At 46.8% G+C, this 17,100-nt stretch overlaps 1 protein-coding gene across 1 annotated transcript in view; it reads left to right on the top strand.

The window, feature by feature from the left end:
* ARK2C (arkadia (RNF111) C-terminal like ring finger ubiquitin ligase 2C) overlaps positions 1-17,100 on the top strand; it is a 39,651-nt gene that overhangs the window by 16,447 nt on the left and 6,104 nt on the right. Inside the window, exons 2-3 of the mRNA XM_072360488.1 lie at positions 12,422-12,731; positions 14,565-14,690. Of these exons, the coding sequence (XP_072216589.1) occupies positions 12,422-12,731; positions 14,565-14,690 (436 nt within the window). The remainder of the gene's footprint in view (positions 1-12,421; positions 12,732-14,564; positions 14,691-17,100) is intronic.

The following is a 17,100-nucleotide window of genomic DNA, read 5'->3' as shown; positions in this document are numbered from 1 at the left end:
TTTCTTTTTGTGTGCGCGCGTCTGTGTTTTCCTTTACTTTTCCTCTCTTGGCTCTTTCTTTCAGTTGAGGCTCATACTGATTTGTCACAGGTCAGGAAAACCGAAACCTCAATTTGTAGAAGATGAATGGACTTTTAAAATCAATGGTGTGGTCCAGGTGTCAGCGGGGTGCCAGTCGCTGCTTGCTGGTGCTGCCCAGTCCCTGGGCTGGTGTCATTAAGAGACATGGGCAGCATTCATTACACAGAGGCTGAATCTTGCCACTCGTTAATGGAACCGAGCTGCCTGACCTTAATGTGTGACTGATATTTAATTTGAAGCTTCTGTGAATGCCAGCAAGCTGTAATGGAAACAAAACTGGCCGAGAAAGGCAAAGCCTTTGCCCTGAGAAGACAACAAAATATATTAAATCTAGCAATTAGTGAAGATACTCAGAGCTTAGAGGTCACATGTGGGGCTAGAAAAGTCTATCTTTTCCACTTCTTGGTAGGCTTTTGTGTGCTGCAGGAAGGAGAGTGGCGTGGTCTGATAGCACTGAACTGGTGGAACATTTTGTGATGCCTCAGTCCCATAGCCATCATTCTCCTGGTCTCCTTCTCAAAGATGCACAGGCTCTGTGTCCTGAAATCCCTGCCCAGTGCACCCATTGCTCCATTGGGCTCCCCCTTGCCTGATCCAGTACTGTGTTATCTGCAGCAACTGTGCTCCTGTGGTTCCTACCTGGCCTTGGGGACAGTCACATGCTAAAATCCAGCTGTGTGTTCAGTGTGAATGTCTTTCATCAACCCTGGTGCTCTGTTATTGTGTGTGCCCCATTGGAAAGTACAGGCTGATTTTGGGAGCTTGTACTGATTTGAGATGCTCCTGACTGCAAGGATGTCATGCAAAAGGAGCTCCCAAGACCGGGCTGCTGCAGGAGAAAGCACAGCTGGAGAATGTGTTTAGCATCCCAGCTAGTTGGCAGGAAAACTGCAGTCTTTTCTTGATCTGGAGCGGACAAAGGTGTCTCTCTGGAGCGAGGAGGAAGCCCTGGGCAGGCATAGTGATAGCTAAAGGGAGCTACAACTTCCTAAATGCTTTTTGAACATCTAGGGTTGACACTGTAGAAGGTGCTCTGATGAAGTTGAGCTGCTACTAATAGGAAATCAGCCCTGTTGTTCTTCTTTGGCAGGCATCAGTCAGGTTGGGATACCCATAAAGCAAACATGGGTGATGTAGAACACCTTGACCGAAGGGATAAAGTGGTTTTGGTCTCCAGTGAATCACCAATAGGCAGAGAGGAAAAGATCTGCATACAAGCAACCTGTGGTTGTACAAGCCATTTTTTGTGCTGTCTACCACTAAGCACTTCAGCTACCAGGCCAGGTTGTCCTCTGCCCCTCTCTTGTCTTCCATAGAACAGCAACTATCAACCAGTTTGGTTCTCACCACGCTAGGAAAGTACTATGGTGGCTGTGCCATGATTTACCGTGGCATGAAATATCTTCTGGAGGGCCTCAAAGCCAAATTTCAAATGGCCTCAGAAATGAAGCTGAGAGGTCATGATAATATCAAGCAGGAAGTGGTGTGCTGCACTGCAAGCCTCTGCCATGGCTTAGTCCATCCTCTCTGAAAGGCCAAGAGCTGTAAAGGCTCTGAGCTCTTCTTGTCGTGAGCTCAAACTCGTGGTGTTTAAAAATGGCACAAACCCCTTTTGTCAGAGAGAGAGACAGCTTCAGAAACAGCAGATTCAAGGGTGAGGTGTGTGAAAATCAATCTGAGAGGTTCTAAAATCTGGAAGCCAAAGGGGACCTCTAGATCTTGTGGACAGGAGTAATTAATTTGGTATTTTGCCGAGCACCGTCATCCCAGTTTAATCAGCAGCTGCAAAGCAGAGTGTTGTCCATCTGCCAGCTGATGGATGGACTGCCATTATCAAAGATGAATTTCTGGGGGTGGAGGAAAGATTGAGCCAGTCTAATATGTATTAACTGCTTGTCTAGATCTGCAGTGAGGTGGCGGCAGTCAGTCCTGTTGGGATCTGCAATACGGTTGGATCTTCACAGACATTTTGGGGTATCTGCTATGTACAGAGCCAGATCCAGTGGTGGTTTGAAAATCTGCTCTCTGAAAGGCTTCATCTTGCCTAAATGTTGCCAGTGTAGGAACTGTATTGATTCTCAGCTGGGAAAATCAGAGTGAAAGCATCAGTTAAATGGAGGTTTAGAATCTCGTGGAAAGAGTTCATCAGGGCTTCAGGTGTCTCACCGAGGCCACCAGCCTTCTCCAACAGCACGGTGCTAATCAACCACACCAGTTCCATAGCCCTTGTGTTGGCATGGATGGCTGTTCTAATTGGGCTCAGCAATTCTTTTCCAGTCTAATGTCTGGTGTCCAACAGTGGGATCTTCTACCACCTCTGGAGGTCCAACACCAGGATTTTGGAGAGCTGCTGAACCTCATGCCAATTAAAACCATGAGAAGCCTGTACGATACCTTGCAAACATGAAAAAAAACCAGTCATCTGAGTGGGAAAAATAACACCTTATATGTGATGGGTAATGACTGGTCCCAAAAATACGTGAGTGGATGCTCTGGATTAGGTTAAAAGTTGTCCTTCCTGCTGGCAGGAGCGCAGCAGTGATGCAGAAAGCCCAGGGAATATTCTGACACTGCAGCATCCTTCCTTCCTCCCTGCTGACAGCTCACCCACTCCATTCATTGCCTCTATCAGTATTTATGGGACACTTAACCCTCCCTATAAACAACAATTTACGGGTTAGTCTATAACCTGAGCAAGCTGCTCAAATGCAATGAGACCAAACAACTCTGCCTTTTATTACTTCGCCGCTGTAAGAGCAGCACCTGTGGCCCCCGGAGCTGAATTCACTCTCAATCCCTGTTTTGTTTTTCAAAAGCTTTGGAAAACAAGATAAGAGTGGCTACCTGGTGCTGCTAACAGGCTTCTCCAAGGGAGTGAGCTGTGTGCCCCCATCCCTGCTGTGCCTGCTGTTGCTCTGAATGGCAGCACGTACGTTTCTGAGGTGGATGTAATGAAACAACATCCACGTGACAGAGGAAGAATGTTTCTGTCTGAGCAGACTTAGCAAAACCACTGTCAGGAATGGTTAAAATCATAACGAGAGGTCAGCTGGGGTGCCAGGCAGGCAGTGTGTTCCTAAGCCATGCAATAAGAGGAGGCAGTTCTTTAAAATAAAGTAGTACAGGGAGTTGAACTACCTGCCATGACCTTGGAAACCCGCCCTTATAGGGGATGTGAGGTCACTCAGTTTTCCTTGTTGCCTTCTGGGAAGCTCCTTTTTCTCTCTTTGGCATTCCCCATCTCGCAAAGAGCCCACTGCATGCCATAAAGACTGGTGCAGGCAGGAATTCTGAAGCCACTGTCCTACGCAATGGTGCCCATTTTAGCTCCCTCTGACTTCTTAAGGTGGCAAAGCTCTTTTACCATCCTTGGGTTATGCTTGGTGTATTCTTGTGTCTTGTACGAGCAAGGGGAGACTCTGTTATGGACATAGGTACCTCCAAGATGTTCCTATCCCTCCTGGAGACTGCATGTAGGCAGTGGGACCTTCTGGGGTAAGGATGAGCCTCCAGCCTTGCTCCCAGACAGAAAAATCCTGATGCCTCTTACATTAGGTGTGCTGGGATGTGGGGGTGTTCACAGCATGGGAAATCTCTCCAGGCACAGTATTGGGTCAAAAGCCCAGATCTGAGGTGGTGGAAGGCTATTGTGTGGGAAATTCCAACCATGAAAGGTTACTTTCAGTCCTTCCTCCTATTGAACATGAATATGGCTCAGAGGGGCCAGTAGGTAGATCCTTACCCCAGGGAGAGGTCAGAACCTGCAGAAGCAGCATTCCTAGTTGAACATCTGCACAACCTTCCTCAGGCCATGCTGCAGGATCCTGACCCAGCACCTTCTCCCCCCCACCAGCACAGCTTTCCCATAGACACAGAAAAAACCCCCAACCCTACAGAGAAGGAAGTTTTCAGATAATAGCATCCCACTGGGGACCTTCTGACATCTGCAGCTGATCTACTGTGAAAATCCAGCTGAGGCGGATGTTTGAAGCCTGCTCAGACCCTTGGGGTGAGGGCTTGGAGCATCCCTGGCTTTTTTGGCCACCAGAAAGTAGCTGGCTGTGGTAGAGAATGCAGCAGATGTGTGATGGAAACCTTAGACAGGGTTGGTGAGAATGTGCAGGACTTCAGTAAATGGAAAAGTGAGATGTCACAGGGATGCAATTAAAACAGCAATACGTCCTCAAAATGTTACCAACATTGATTAAAGGGCCTGGGGAGTTTTGTGCTTTGGCTCTTTCTGAGCATCAGGCTTGATGTGCCAGAGATCGAAACATCCTGTACTGTAATCACCCCTGGAAATCTCAGCTGGGTGAAGAGCACTGCGCCATGCAAAGGACATCGATCCTGTTACAGAGTGGGTACTAAAAAGGAGAGGGCTATGAGAAATGGCACTGCAGGTTGGGCACATCTGAAATAAAACCAACCCGCCCTTCCTCAGCATACGCTGCTCTTCCAAAATTACCTGGAGATAGGGGGATAAAAAAGGAAGAATCCCCAAACATTTTTCTTTTCCCATTTTACATTCTTAAGCTGTGGGGAAAAAAAACCAAACAAACACCTTCCCTTGTCACCCTTCTCCTCTTGGTACCCCTCCACCCATCTCTGGCACCAACAGAAGGGGCTAGCTGCCCCCAGCATGCTTTTTCCTGGATGGATAACTCCACATCTACCCTCATAAAACAGGTATTTCTTGCTGTCTGGTTAGAATTTTCCATTCTGTCTTATTACAGCAGGGCTTAGCAGCACTAACTCATGCCAGGGCTGCACGTGGAAATGTAAAGCAAGAGCTATTTCTGCCTTGAGAAACTGATGTTTTACTTGTTCTTTAAACACAGTTCCATTTCCTGGAGTGAGACATACCTCTGAAGTTCAGGATGTTAGGTTTAAAAGGCAGCAGGCTGCCAGGATCTCAGATATTAGCTCTTAGGCACAGAGATATAAAAAGGGGAATTGCCAGCACATGGCAGGGCAGAGACACAGGTTTCCCCAGCCCTGAGTTCAGGTCAGCTCAGTATCTCTTGTCCTTATCAGGATGGGACCATAGCTCTGCAGCAGCTCTGACTGCTGCAGTGGTGCAAACTGGCATGGGCATGATCCTTCCAACCCACACATTGTGATGCTCTGACTTGCAAGGACCTCTAGGTTAATGGGGGGATGGGATGCTATAGGATCAAGAAATGAGCTCATGAGATCTGTCAGTGGGTTCTAGTTCTGGGACTGATTTGCTGAAGAAACCATCAAAGAAAAATAGGCTGGATAAGAAAATGTTCCCATCCATCCTGATGTTTGGGTTCCATAGTGAAATGTTCCCCACATCACTGCTGCTTGCTGTGGGGCCATATGGGGTGGGACCAGCCACCTCCGGGCAGCGAAAACATCAGCACCCAGCTGGTAATTGAAGCCCCATTTGAAACACAAGAGGGAAAAAAAACAAACAAAAAGAAAATAATAAAATCCATGCATGCAAAATATGGACAGACAGCGTCAGCTGCACCAAAATGGGCTGGTCCCACACTGAGGTGCTGCTAAATGAAATCCAGCAGCTCAGAGCATTGGCTCTTCCCATTAACACTATCTCCAGAGGAATGGTTGCATTTGGCTTTCAAACCAACCAGGTTAACATGGCAATGTTGGCTGCACTGAAAGCAAGGAAACATTGGAAGCCCAGGTTTCTTGCTTTGGTTGATCAAAGGCCTTCCAAATCATCTTCCAGTCTTTCTGGTGAACGGGACTAATAGCCTAACACCTGCAGAAGAGGAAATCAGTACCCACTAATAAACCAGCAAAAACCCCATATTTCTTTACCTTTCCCCTCTAGGGCACATAAAATAAACCAAAGACGTAACAGACCCCTACCCCTTAGCTCACCTTCTCCCCTTCTTTCACTGCACCCAGATACAACGATGAAGTGAAACCAGGATCTTAGGAAAAAGAAATCTCTTCCAGCACGTTTGGACTTTTTCTTCTTTTTTTTTCTGGGGGGAGAGGGGGTGATGATCTGTAAAGCATTCATACACCCTCGAATGCCATGCATTAGAATAAAGCTATAATTAAAACCTAGTGTGAAGTACAAAAGCAAAAGGATGACTTAAAGTGTAGCAACACTGCCAAAGTGTTTTTCCTTTCTCCTCTGAAAACATTGCTGAATTCAACACGTTCCTGTGAAACAGCATCTTCCCTTAAACCCTTTTTCAGCCCCCCCCCCCTCATCCCCAAAGACTGTGGAAAAGGAAATCATGGAAATTGTGTCCTGTGAAGGACCCAGGCTGTATCTCATCACCCATCTCACTGTGTCTCACTGCTCAGCATCGTTTCACTGCTTCCTTTCGTCCTTGGTGGAAATGTGCTAAGAAATGCTGGCTGTCAGCAGTTTTCTGAATGCTGAGCCTGGTCTCTGGAAGGAGACTCTTTTGGGTACCCCAGGTCTGCAGGTGGTGTGTGTAGGACAGGAGGTGATCCATTGGGCACTGGTCATCTTGAAAGCTCAGGAGAGCAATGATGGGAGCTGTGGGTGCATGCAGGAGTGTCTGCCAATGACAAGAGCTGTGCTTTGCTATGCCAGCACAACGGTCCGGAGAGGTGAGATGCAAAAGGGGTTGTTGCATGGCAGTTGTCATCAACCCATTAAAACAGCAATGAGGAGCATCCCCTCGCAGGCCCTTTCCCTTTTATCCATTGCAGCCCTTTTCAAATAAACATGCAAGACCACGAGATGGAGAAAAACAACACAGGGATCCCCAGATCCCACACAGAGTCCAACCATGCTCCACCAACCACATGGACCATCCTTTTGCCTACAGCAGTGGCTGAAGCCTGACTCGGTCCCTGGCTAAGCCCATTAGGAAGACCAAGACTCTACTTATCTATCCCTAATGTTCACCAGAGCTGGTGCTGAGGTTTGCAGCTCTCTGCACAGCACTAGACACGTGGGATGGCTGCCTGCACCCCGGGCTGGGTTGGAGCTGGCTGCCTATTATTTTTGGCACAGATTTTCCCATTTGCTAAACGAAATGACAAAGCTGTTGGCGAAGGTGCTGAAAATGGGACAGATTCCTTCCAATCTGATAAATCCCTCTCCAATTCTTTCGTCCTCCTCCTCCTCCTCTGTCCTCCCTTCCCTGATCTCCTCTCTGTGTGGTTTGTTGTCCTACAACAGCAGGGAGGTGACATGATATCTCCGTCTGTGCAAGCCCACTCCATTTTTATGCTGCAGAATGCTCTGTGGGATCGGTCTGGCAGTTCATTTTTTTTATTATTATTATTATTATATATATATTACTTCAGATGCGCTGTGAATTCAGCCATTTTAATAAGGATATATGCATTAAAAAAAAGAAGAAGAAAGAAAAAGAAAAAATATTGCATGGGACTAACACGTGATGGATGGTGTGAACTCACAGCGTTAGGCAATCTGTGGCTTGTCTCTAAACGTGATGTGAGCCCCTGTGGCTATGTGAACCCAGAGCTGCTCCCATGATTTCCTGTCCGTGTTATCTGTATTTCTATATTTCAAACATGGGGACTGATGCTAATGTGCAATTGAGTCGCTTTCAGTGGGGGGGACTTGAATGCAGACCCATGGGCACATCTAGAGAAGCAAAGTACAGGCGCCTGGTGTGTGGTGATTCTATTCTAAGCCTGGTCTGGTTTGGGGGCTTTATCTGCCTTCCCAGGGCAGGAGAAGGGCTGTAATCAGCCCCAAATGGCTGAGACAGTGTGTCTCCAGCCCCCAGCTCAGCAGATTGCAAAGGGCAGAGTTTCTATTTGTCAGTGAGTGAAGCCAGGAGCTGCCATCCTCCTCCGCACCACACTGGGATGGGGATGTATAAATAGCCCCAGCATCCCCGGCCCCGTGCACACTCACACACCGGCTCCTAATGCCTCGGTGAGCAGGGCCAGGTTGCTTTACCCAGGGGGGAAAATTCACAAGCATCACAGGCAGCTTAACAGCATCGGACAGATTTTGTTTTCCTTGCAAACGTGGCTGCGCTCCCCGGGCTGCATCTGTCTGCTCGAGATGCCCATCTCCAGCTAGCTGCAGGCCTGATCCTGCCTCCCCGAGGAGCAGCCCGACTGCTCCAAAAGTGTTTCTGCCATGAGGAGAGGGAGAGGAGATTGTTGTTCTTTCCGGGGTTTTGATTTTAGAAAGCCTGTGGTATCCCCTGCTCCATCTCCAGGATGGGTTAGTGTTTAATAAGCACACTCGTCCCAGCGTTCTTTGGGGTGAAATGCTGAGTAAATCCACGCGTGCTTATTTACAGTCAAATCCTGCCTGATGCCAAAGGGATCCCCGGTGACAGAAGTAGCCAGTAGCAGACCAGTGTATTTCTGAGATTTGGTGTCACCTACCAACCTGAAAAAAATATATACCAGCCTGCCCCATTTGCGGTGTTTCACCTAAAGGAACTCAGAGCGTATCCTTCAATGGAGAAAGGCCCAGGCTGCTTCAAATAGTGTTTGGAAACAATAAATATAACTGAAGAACCAAGGGAAAAAAATAAGTAGGTTTGGAAGAATGAAAGAAGCTGTGAGGAGATGATGAATTTCCAAAAACAGATTTATCACTCCTAAATATCAGACTGTAGTCTGTAACACCATCCTCATTTTGAGCTGTTCCCAAATAGCTGTTAAATGATGCACATGGTCAACAGAGGTGAACGAGGAACTAATAGAAGAGGAAAAGAAAACAACTGCTATTCCTCCCCTTTGTTGAGTGTGATGCAACACTGCCCAGAGTCAGAGGGGTTGGAACTAAAGGATCTTTGAGGTCCCTTCCAACCCAAGCCATTCTATGATTCTACAGTTCTATATGATTCATACGATTCTATGATGGTGAATCATACTTTGGGGTAGGTCATCAAACCCCCCCCAAGAGCTGGCCAACTCCTCTTCCTACAAGGTCAAAGCATACAGATGGAGAAGGATAACCTGCTGTAGGGTGAGGACCAAAACTCTGGAGCCCATTGTGTTAAGGAAATGGTCTCTGCCTTGCAGAAGACCTGAAATCACCACCAGGGCAGGCAATGGGGAATGAGGCTCACAGGGATGGCATCACAGGCTCTGGAACTTGATAGACACAGATTCTGACTCCACCATCTTTGATGTAGAAAAGTCCTTGAGGCTTAGCTGAGAAATGAAAATGTCATTCCTGCCATTGTCATGGAGAGCAGAAACAAAACATGGAGTGGGGTATCTGGGCTGACTTTGAGTCAGTGGTTGTTCTCTGTTGTCCCAGACATTACGTCCAGATGGAAAAATATATATATCTATATATATATTAAATTCACAAATCACATTTTCTTGAAGCATTTTATAGGCAATGATTTTTAGCTGGCATGAAAATATGATCTGGGGATCAAACTGAGTCTTGGGAAAAAGGAGGAAGATGTGCTAGTAAGTACAGTCTAGAACAGTCACTGAGTAAGGGTGGCAATTGCTGAGCAGGACTCTGGTTTTGGTCACAGTGGGTTGTCTGGAATAGAGCTCCAGTGTCAGAAGGGTGACACTGAATTGCATTGCCCTTGCGTTTAGAAGATCAATGGGTAGAAAAAAGTCTCCATCAAGACACTTTGCTGCTAGATATGATGGGCAGGACAGAGTAAACTTGATAATAGACAGTATGGGTGTGAAATATTCTGTTTTTCATGGTTTATTGGTCTGCCAGAGCTTTCTGGGGTCCATCAGTTCTATGTTTGGCAAGGATTGGCTCTGTTGTGCAAGCTGCCTCGGTTATGCCAGCTGTATGATTAGATGACAGCTAACAAGCACAGATTTGCTGAAATATTCTCCATTTGATAGCCTTGCTATCAAGATCCTCATCAGCAGTTGGATTAGCTGTGGGAAATGAGCAGCTACAACACAGGATAGTGGGTTATGTAAATTGGTGGGGGTTATTTAGTCCTCTGTTCTGGGTCAAATCTTGATAGTTTTTTCTATATGGTGTTAGAGACTCATCACTGAACCAGCCCATACAAGAAAAATTACTAAAAAACAGTGAAGTGTATGGACTGGTGCCTAAAACAAGCACCTAACTGTCCATACAACATTTCACCCCCCCAAAAAAAACACCCAATCCCTCCCTAGAAACACTGTTAGACTTTTACTTTATGTTCTACTGGCTATGCATGGTCTGTGCAATCCTTCCTACACAAACATCAGAAACAAGGTTTGAACTTTCTGGACCACAGGGTATGACCGAGTCCTTTGACAGAGCTGTCCTGGCATGGGAGTAAAAAATATCAGGTCAAGGCTCTGATAGCATGATCTGCCTACCCCTATGTCCTCTGGGTCACGATGGCTCCAGCATTAAAAATCCTACAGATATTTTGTTAAAGCAGACTGAGGTCTTCCAGAACATAACAAAAAGCCAAAAATCCTTGGTAAGCTGCCACCAAGCATCAAGAGAAGAGAGAGACGCAGAGGATGAGAGCCTAGTTTGCTGTTTTTTTTTTTTATGTGCTGCAGAATTTGACTCAGTAAAGTGGGGGAAATGTTACTCAGCTCCATTGCCTTGTGTTGTCTTAGGCCAGTTTTGCCTGACACCATAGAAGAAAACACAGGCTGTCCTTTTTGAGTGAGCAGTGGGATTCACACTTTAACCTGCTCTTGCACCTTTTCTTCAGGCCCTGTGAAGACTTAGTGGTGTTAAATTGGTCACCCATAACTTGCTGTAGCTGTTTTCCATTGGGAGGACCCATGGCCATTATATGTGGAGCCATTCACCATGAGCTGCTCTGTGAGCAAACACAGGAGTCACCTCTCTTTGTCTGCACTGTTGCTCAGCTTTAGCAACATGCCAGCAAAATGCAGGTCCAAATTTCATTATTCATCCTTTACCTGGGAACTGGAGCCTGCCTTAAGGCAGCAAATGTAACCTGCTGTACTGGGGGCACCCAGGCACCTCGTGAGCTTAGTTTTGTAGCTCTGTCACTGAGGAATATTGGGTCTGATTGCACCTCCTCCACTTTTAATTAATAAGACAGTTGAGTCATGCACTTATCTGACAACATGAGAAATTATCAACTTAAGAAGCTCTGTTTCTGGTGACAGACACATTTGTTACCTGTTGCCTCTCTCAGAGGGACACTGCAAAGAATTAGTGTTTTATTTAAGAGATGCTGTGTATGATTACTTATGCACCGTTTTGCAAACTAGATTTGCTAGATCCTCTCATTGTTTCTTTTTCTGGCAGCTGGTTTTCTTTGTACACCTTCTGCTCCCATAAGGATGTGAACAGCAAGTGCTTGGGGCTCCCTGAGCTCCTGTGCTGGATGGAACGGAGATGGTAGCAGAAGGGGTTTGAGCTGGGGGAGGCATCATGTGCACATCTGGGATGGCAGTCAGTGTCTCATGGTGCTGTTACTACTTGAAATTTTGAGCCATTTCCAGCAATTTCAATAATTATGTGTTTTATAGGAAGATGAGTTGTTCAAACGAGAGCATAAAAGGGCAGGTGTCCCGTCCTGGGACTGATCCTCAGCAAGGAGGCATCTATTAAGGATAGCCTCTCTCAAGTCCCATTTTTCAGTGCTGAACTGCTTCTCTCCTTAGTTTAAGAGCCAAAGTTTTGCCACAATGCCTGGCAGTACTCCGGGAATGTAGGAATGAACGTGCTGGGTTGGGCCATAGGCTCATCCAAGCAAAGATCTTTAGGGAGATGAAAGCCAGTGCCAGATGTTTGCAAAAAGCCTCCAGTGTGGATATCTTTCACACCTCATTTCACCTTCATCCCCACCAGTCTCATGGCTGATCTCACAGCAGCTCATGTTGTGCTTTCCACAGCCAATCTCCACCAGCTGGAAAGGGCCTCAGCAAAAAAGCACAACCACAGCCACGGCTCTCAGAGGTGGGAAGAGTCCCTCTCATGTCTTGCAATCAGGAGAAGATTATTTCTGTACCTTTTTAGACAGGCAAAGAAATACCATGAGTTGCACGGAAAGTCAGCAACCTTTGGAAACTCCTCTATGCCGATGACAGAAACAAATTTTAGACAACACTCCTTTTTTCCTGCTCTGAAACATTGAGCCTTTTGTTCCTCTTCTCATCAAGGCAGACAAACCCAAACAAGCTGAATCAGTTCCCATCAGTACACAATTCGCTTTGAAGCCAAAATCAGCTTTGAACACAATCCCATGTTTTGATTCTGATGTATTTTGGAGGAAAAAAGTCAAAATCAACTTTTGTTTTCTGTGTAATCAGGGTTAGCTGACCTGTTCTTCCTCCCTCTGCCTTTTGGTAGAGGAGACTAACATCTGTGTGCCCGATTCCAGCTCTGGATGGGCAACCAGGTGCCCTTAACCTCGCCGGCCCCGGTGACGGCCGTGCTCTTCTCTTCCAGGTGCTCCATTTCAAAGGTCTCAGCATCCCCATGCTACCTCCTGCCGACACTTCCACCTGGGTCCCCAGCCTCAGCTCTCCGCCGACTTCACCCTGCCTCACGCAGTGCAGCCCCAGCCAGGGCTGACCCCACACATGGCCCCCGCACACCAGCATAGCGGTCCCCTGCACCAATCCCTGGCCCCAGTGCCAGCCCTGCCCTTCCAAGATGTGGCCGGACCATCCTTCCTACCTCAGGCGCTACACCAGCAATACCTCCTCCAGCAGCAGCTCCTCGAGGCCCAGCACCGCCGGCTCATGCCCCATCCCAGGTAAGGGGTCTTATGTTTCCCAAATGTGGTCTGACGTGTATGAAGTCATAGATTCACAGAATGTTTTGCATTGCAAAGGGCCTTAAAGGACATCTAGATCCAATGCTGTTGCCATGGGCAGGGGCACCACCGCTAGACCAAACTGCCAAGGGTCCCACTTAACCTGGCCTTGAGAACGCAGCGGATGGAGCATCCACATCTTTTCTGTGATGCTGGGAAGCTGTCAGGGTCACTCCAGCAAACGCCTGGCAGAACTTCCTAATAACATTGGGTTCTTTTCATAAGATCTCTCAAAATACATCTACCAGGAAGCTGCATGTCAGGTTGTACCAGCGGGTGAACCTCTCCCACAGGGATCCACGCTGTGCTCACCTGGCATGTCCGAAGTTCTCCTACTGTCATCTCTCAGTCAATCACACTGATCATCAATCCAATGTGACCATCTCAGAGAAAGCAGTGGACTGCATGAGTGAGCCATCTTCTCATAGCTGCTGCTTCAAAACCACGTGAGAAATGGAATCCACTCACCCCACTGGGTTTTCACTTGAAGAGCTCACTCCTCTGGATCCATGCTCTGTGAAGAGAGGCAATGCAGGGAGGGAATGAAGACATCGACTTGGAGCACTTTCAATCAAGAAAAGCAGCCTAGGTTCATATTGGTCTGGCGACTGCAGGGAGGATTACTGTAGCTCAGGAGAGTTGGGAAGGGATGCCTGGCCTTATCCTGACAGTGTTTCTTGAGAGAGAGGCTCAGATAACACGTAGGAGAGGAGTGCTTTTCTTGGAAACATATGGAAGCTATTTGTGGATTGTACCCATAGACCAAGAATAAGGGGATGAGTCTTTGCAATGACGCCTCATTTGGAAAGAATGCTACAGACAGAAAGGTCCTTATTTCCCTTTCTGTCTGCAAACTGTGGATTCTTCTCACCCTGGTTTTATTTTGCATAAGTTGGATTTTAGGTGGATTTAATGATTAGTTAATAATTGGGTAGCAAACATGTGCAAGGCTGAGGCATTGATAATACAAGCATTTATCTCTTAGTCATAAGCTCAGTTCAAATAAAACCACAGAGCACAGCTCCACATTGAAGTTGCAGTGTTATCTCAGTCAGTGGGCTGTCAGAGAGAAGGAAGTGTGATATGAGGAGGGCAGGAGGTTCTGAAAGCATCCAGCGTAGCAGAAGGGGCTCAGAAACCTTTCAGACATGGGATGTGAGGTCCTATGAGTGGGATTCTAGATGGTGCCTTCAAAAGTGAGAAAAAACTGAAGTCCTTAGAAAGATCTCAATGTATTTCCATTGCAAACTCAGCAGAGCTGAAGCAGGAGCTGGTACCAGCCTGGCACATCCATCATCCGTGGAAATATTGGTGGAAGCAAACTCTGCCTTCACTTGCTCCTGATTCTGTTATGAATGAGGTTCCCCAAGACTTTATGGACTGTGCAAGGAGATGAGACAACCTGCAGCTTCTTTATGATGATGGATAGTGCTTAGGCCAGGAAGACATTTCATCTTGTAACTGTTGTTTATGGGGCTGACAGCAGGGAAAAGAAAACAATGCAACTATCGCAGAATGGCTAAGGAAGAGGTTAAGTTTCCTCTTCTCATGTTGCAGCTTCTGTGGATGCTGCAGGGGGTGAGAGTTGAGGTCTGCATTATGTCCATGGTGACAAATGCTGGGCTTTTGCACTCCTCTTCCCATCATTCTACATAGACTCCTCTCATTCAGATGCATATTCACGAGCCCATTGTTTTGGGTTTTCCTATTATCAACGTGGTCTTAGAGCAGCAGTGCCCACCGTCACTAACTCACTTCTGATCTCCTCCCCAGGCGGGCTCAGGAGCGCATGTCTGTTCAGCCTCACCGTCTGCACCCCAGCTTTGACTTCAGCCACCAACTGCAAACCCCACAGCCCATGGCACCCCAGCCCAGGTACTTGGCAGAAGGCACAGACTGGTAAGTCTTCCTTGTTTCCCCAGTGTGTTGAATGAGGTGCTCAGAATGCCCTATGGAGGCTGGATAGGTTAGAGAATGCCTTCGTGGCTCAGTGTTTCCATGAAAGCTGATGGTTCAGATCAACAGATCCAATGTGGAGAGTGAGTAATGGGGGAATTCATCCCTGGGAGGGCCATGAATGCATCCTAAAGGCTCTATGTGCATGGTTGGTGACACTGACAATGCTCACATTTCTCCACCCATAGCTGCATAATGCACCTGTACATTGATTTCTCCAGGACCTTCTCCTGGTGCAGGGCACAGCCTCCTTGGAATCACAACCCAGGGACTGGTTCCCACAATCCAGCACCTCTGTGTGAACGAGGTCTTCTGTTGCCCACCAGGAACTAAAAATGTGATTCTGTGACTCACCCACAGCTTTGCTGTGGTTGAAATTAGACAGCATGGCACTGCTCCACCTCCCAGGATGGGGTGCATGGATAAATAACCGCTGATGATTCTCCCTTCTCAATGTCTGATGCTCTGGAAAAACCAAGGAAACGACTGAACGCTCTGTTTTCAGAACAAGTTTTGAGCATTAGCATTCTCAGTAAGACACAGGGCCCTACTTGGAAGAAGAGGAAAATAGAAACATGTTTCTGAATAGCTGCTTGTTAGCTGAGCAAAGTCCATTCTCCGCATTGAATGGAGAAAATAGCATGTGAACATGTAATTAGAGACAATCGTAATGTGTAAGCACAAGGAGACCAAAATAAAATGGTACAGGAAATCTTAATTATGGCATTTCCTAACATCTGAGCACTTTGCTCTTCAAACGGAGAGTTCTTATAACACAGGGATTTTTATTACCTTCCAGGGTAATAATATAGGACTCAAAACATGGTCAGATCCCTTCGTCATTTTCTTCTCAGGTGTTCCATTGCTGGCACCATGATGCAACGAGTTTGACCAATGGGACATTGTTCAGATAAGGTTGCAAAGCAGTTCACGTTCCATCTGAATAGAGCCATTTTTTTTTCCTGCCTCTCTTTCTGTGCATACTGCTTAATTATAATCATTAGGAGGATCTGATAAAGCATTGTTTAATCATCCCTTCCTCCTCCCTCCTCCCCTCCTGTGTTGCTCCATAGCTTTATAAACCTAAGGAGTGAGGATGACAGAAATCATACACTGTGTGTATATATTTGGATGACTCACTTTCCCTCGGGGCACATGTACAATTTTGCCCAGTGACAGATACAGAAACTTTCATCTAATGTGTTACCACCGCATGAACAGAGACAGCGCTTGCTAGGAGGCAGGGGGTGGTAGGCACTGCCATGGGAAACAGAGATGGGAGTTGGAGCTGTCGGTGATTTGTTATCTCAGACAGCCAACCCTGGGTTAGAGCCTTCTAGAGAAAAAGAAATAAACTCCCACTTCAGTTGTTTTCTGATCCGCATTTAGTGATGACCATTCAACATGTTGCCTTTATCCTTTGGTTTTTGATTGTTGGCAGCCCATATACTACAGGCATCACAGTTCTTGAAACTCACTTTAGAGCATCCAAGTGCTGCACATGTAGCACAGGCTGGAAGGTGATGGTCGGTTTTGGTTTTCTGTAGCTAATGTGCTCTGCTTATTCATTTTCAGACACCAGCATTATGCTTTGGCCCACAGCATCACTTAGGAACAGTAATTTGTGGTTTTAAGGATCCACTGTACAACAGAAGTATTGTCATTGCAATTACTCGTGCAGGTTAATAATACCCATTCATCTCTCAGATCCCCCTTCAGTCCCTGATCTCACCCTATGGGTTATCGTATCTACATTGTAGGCAGGGAATATGGGCAGGCTGAGAGGAGATAGCCAAGGCCATGCCTCATGCCAGCATCAGGGATGAACTCACTGTCTTCTCATTTCCAATAGAACATTCCAGTCTTCAGTGGTCTTGAGTAATGGGATAACTCTCCAAAAATGTGATGGAGGGGGTGGAAAATGCCCATTCCTGTAGATTCCCACCCCGGTTTTGTTCCCGACAGTCTCCTGCAGTGATTTATCCTCTGCTGAGTTTTGCCAGCACATAGCTAGCAAAGACAAACCCTCTTTCTACTCCATCTTGGTGACTTATTATGGTGTATCAGTGCCCTGAAGTTGTTATCTGGTACACAGTCCAAGTTGACTAAAGGATTTCTGCACTTACTGCCCCCCCATGACCATTAACTGGTGTCGAGCATCAGCAGTTTCACAGCTGCTCCAGGACATGACTGGACTGATCTTAGTAAGCCAAGGATCTTGCTACTCTCCTCTATGGAGAGGAGAAGTTCAGGCTGAAATGTGAAGCCCTCTGTGTCCTAATTAGCTTTGGTTTGGAAAACATGAAAACAATGGATGTCGGCGTGCCAGTTTTTGTAATTATGATCAAGTGAA

Source organism: Excalfactoria chinensis, chromosome Z (genome assembly GCF_039878825.1).
Source record: "Excalfactoria chinensis isolate bCotChi1 chromosome Z, bCotChi1.hap2, whole genome shotgun sequence".
Classification (NCBI taxonomy): Eukaryota; Metazoa; Chordata; class Aves; order Galliformes; family Phasianidae; genus Excalfactoria; species Excalfactoria chinensis.
This window is presented reverse-complemented; position numbering and strand designations above follow the sequence as displayed.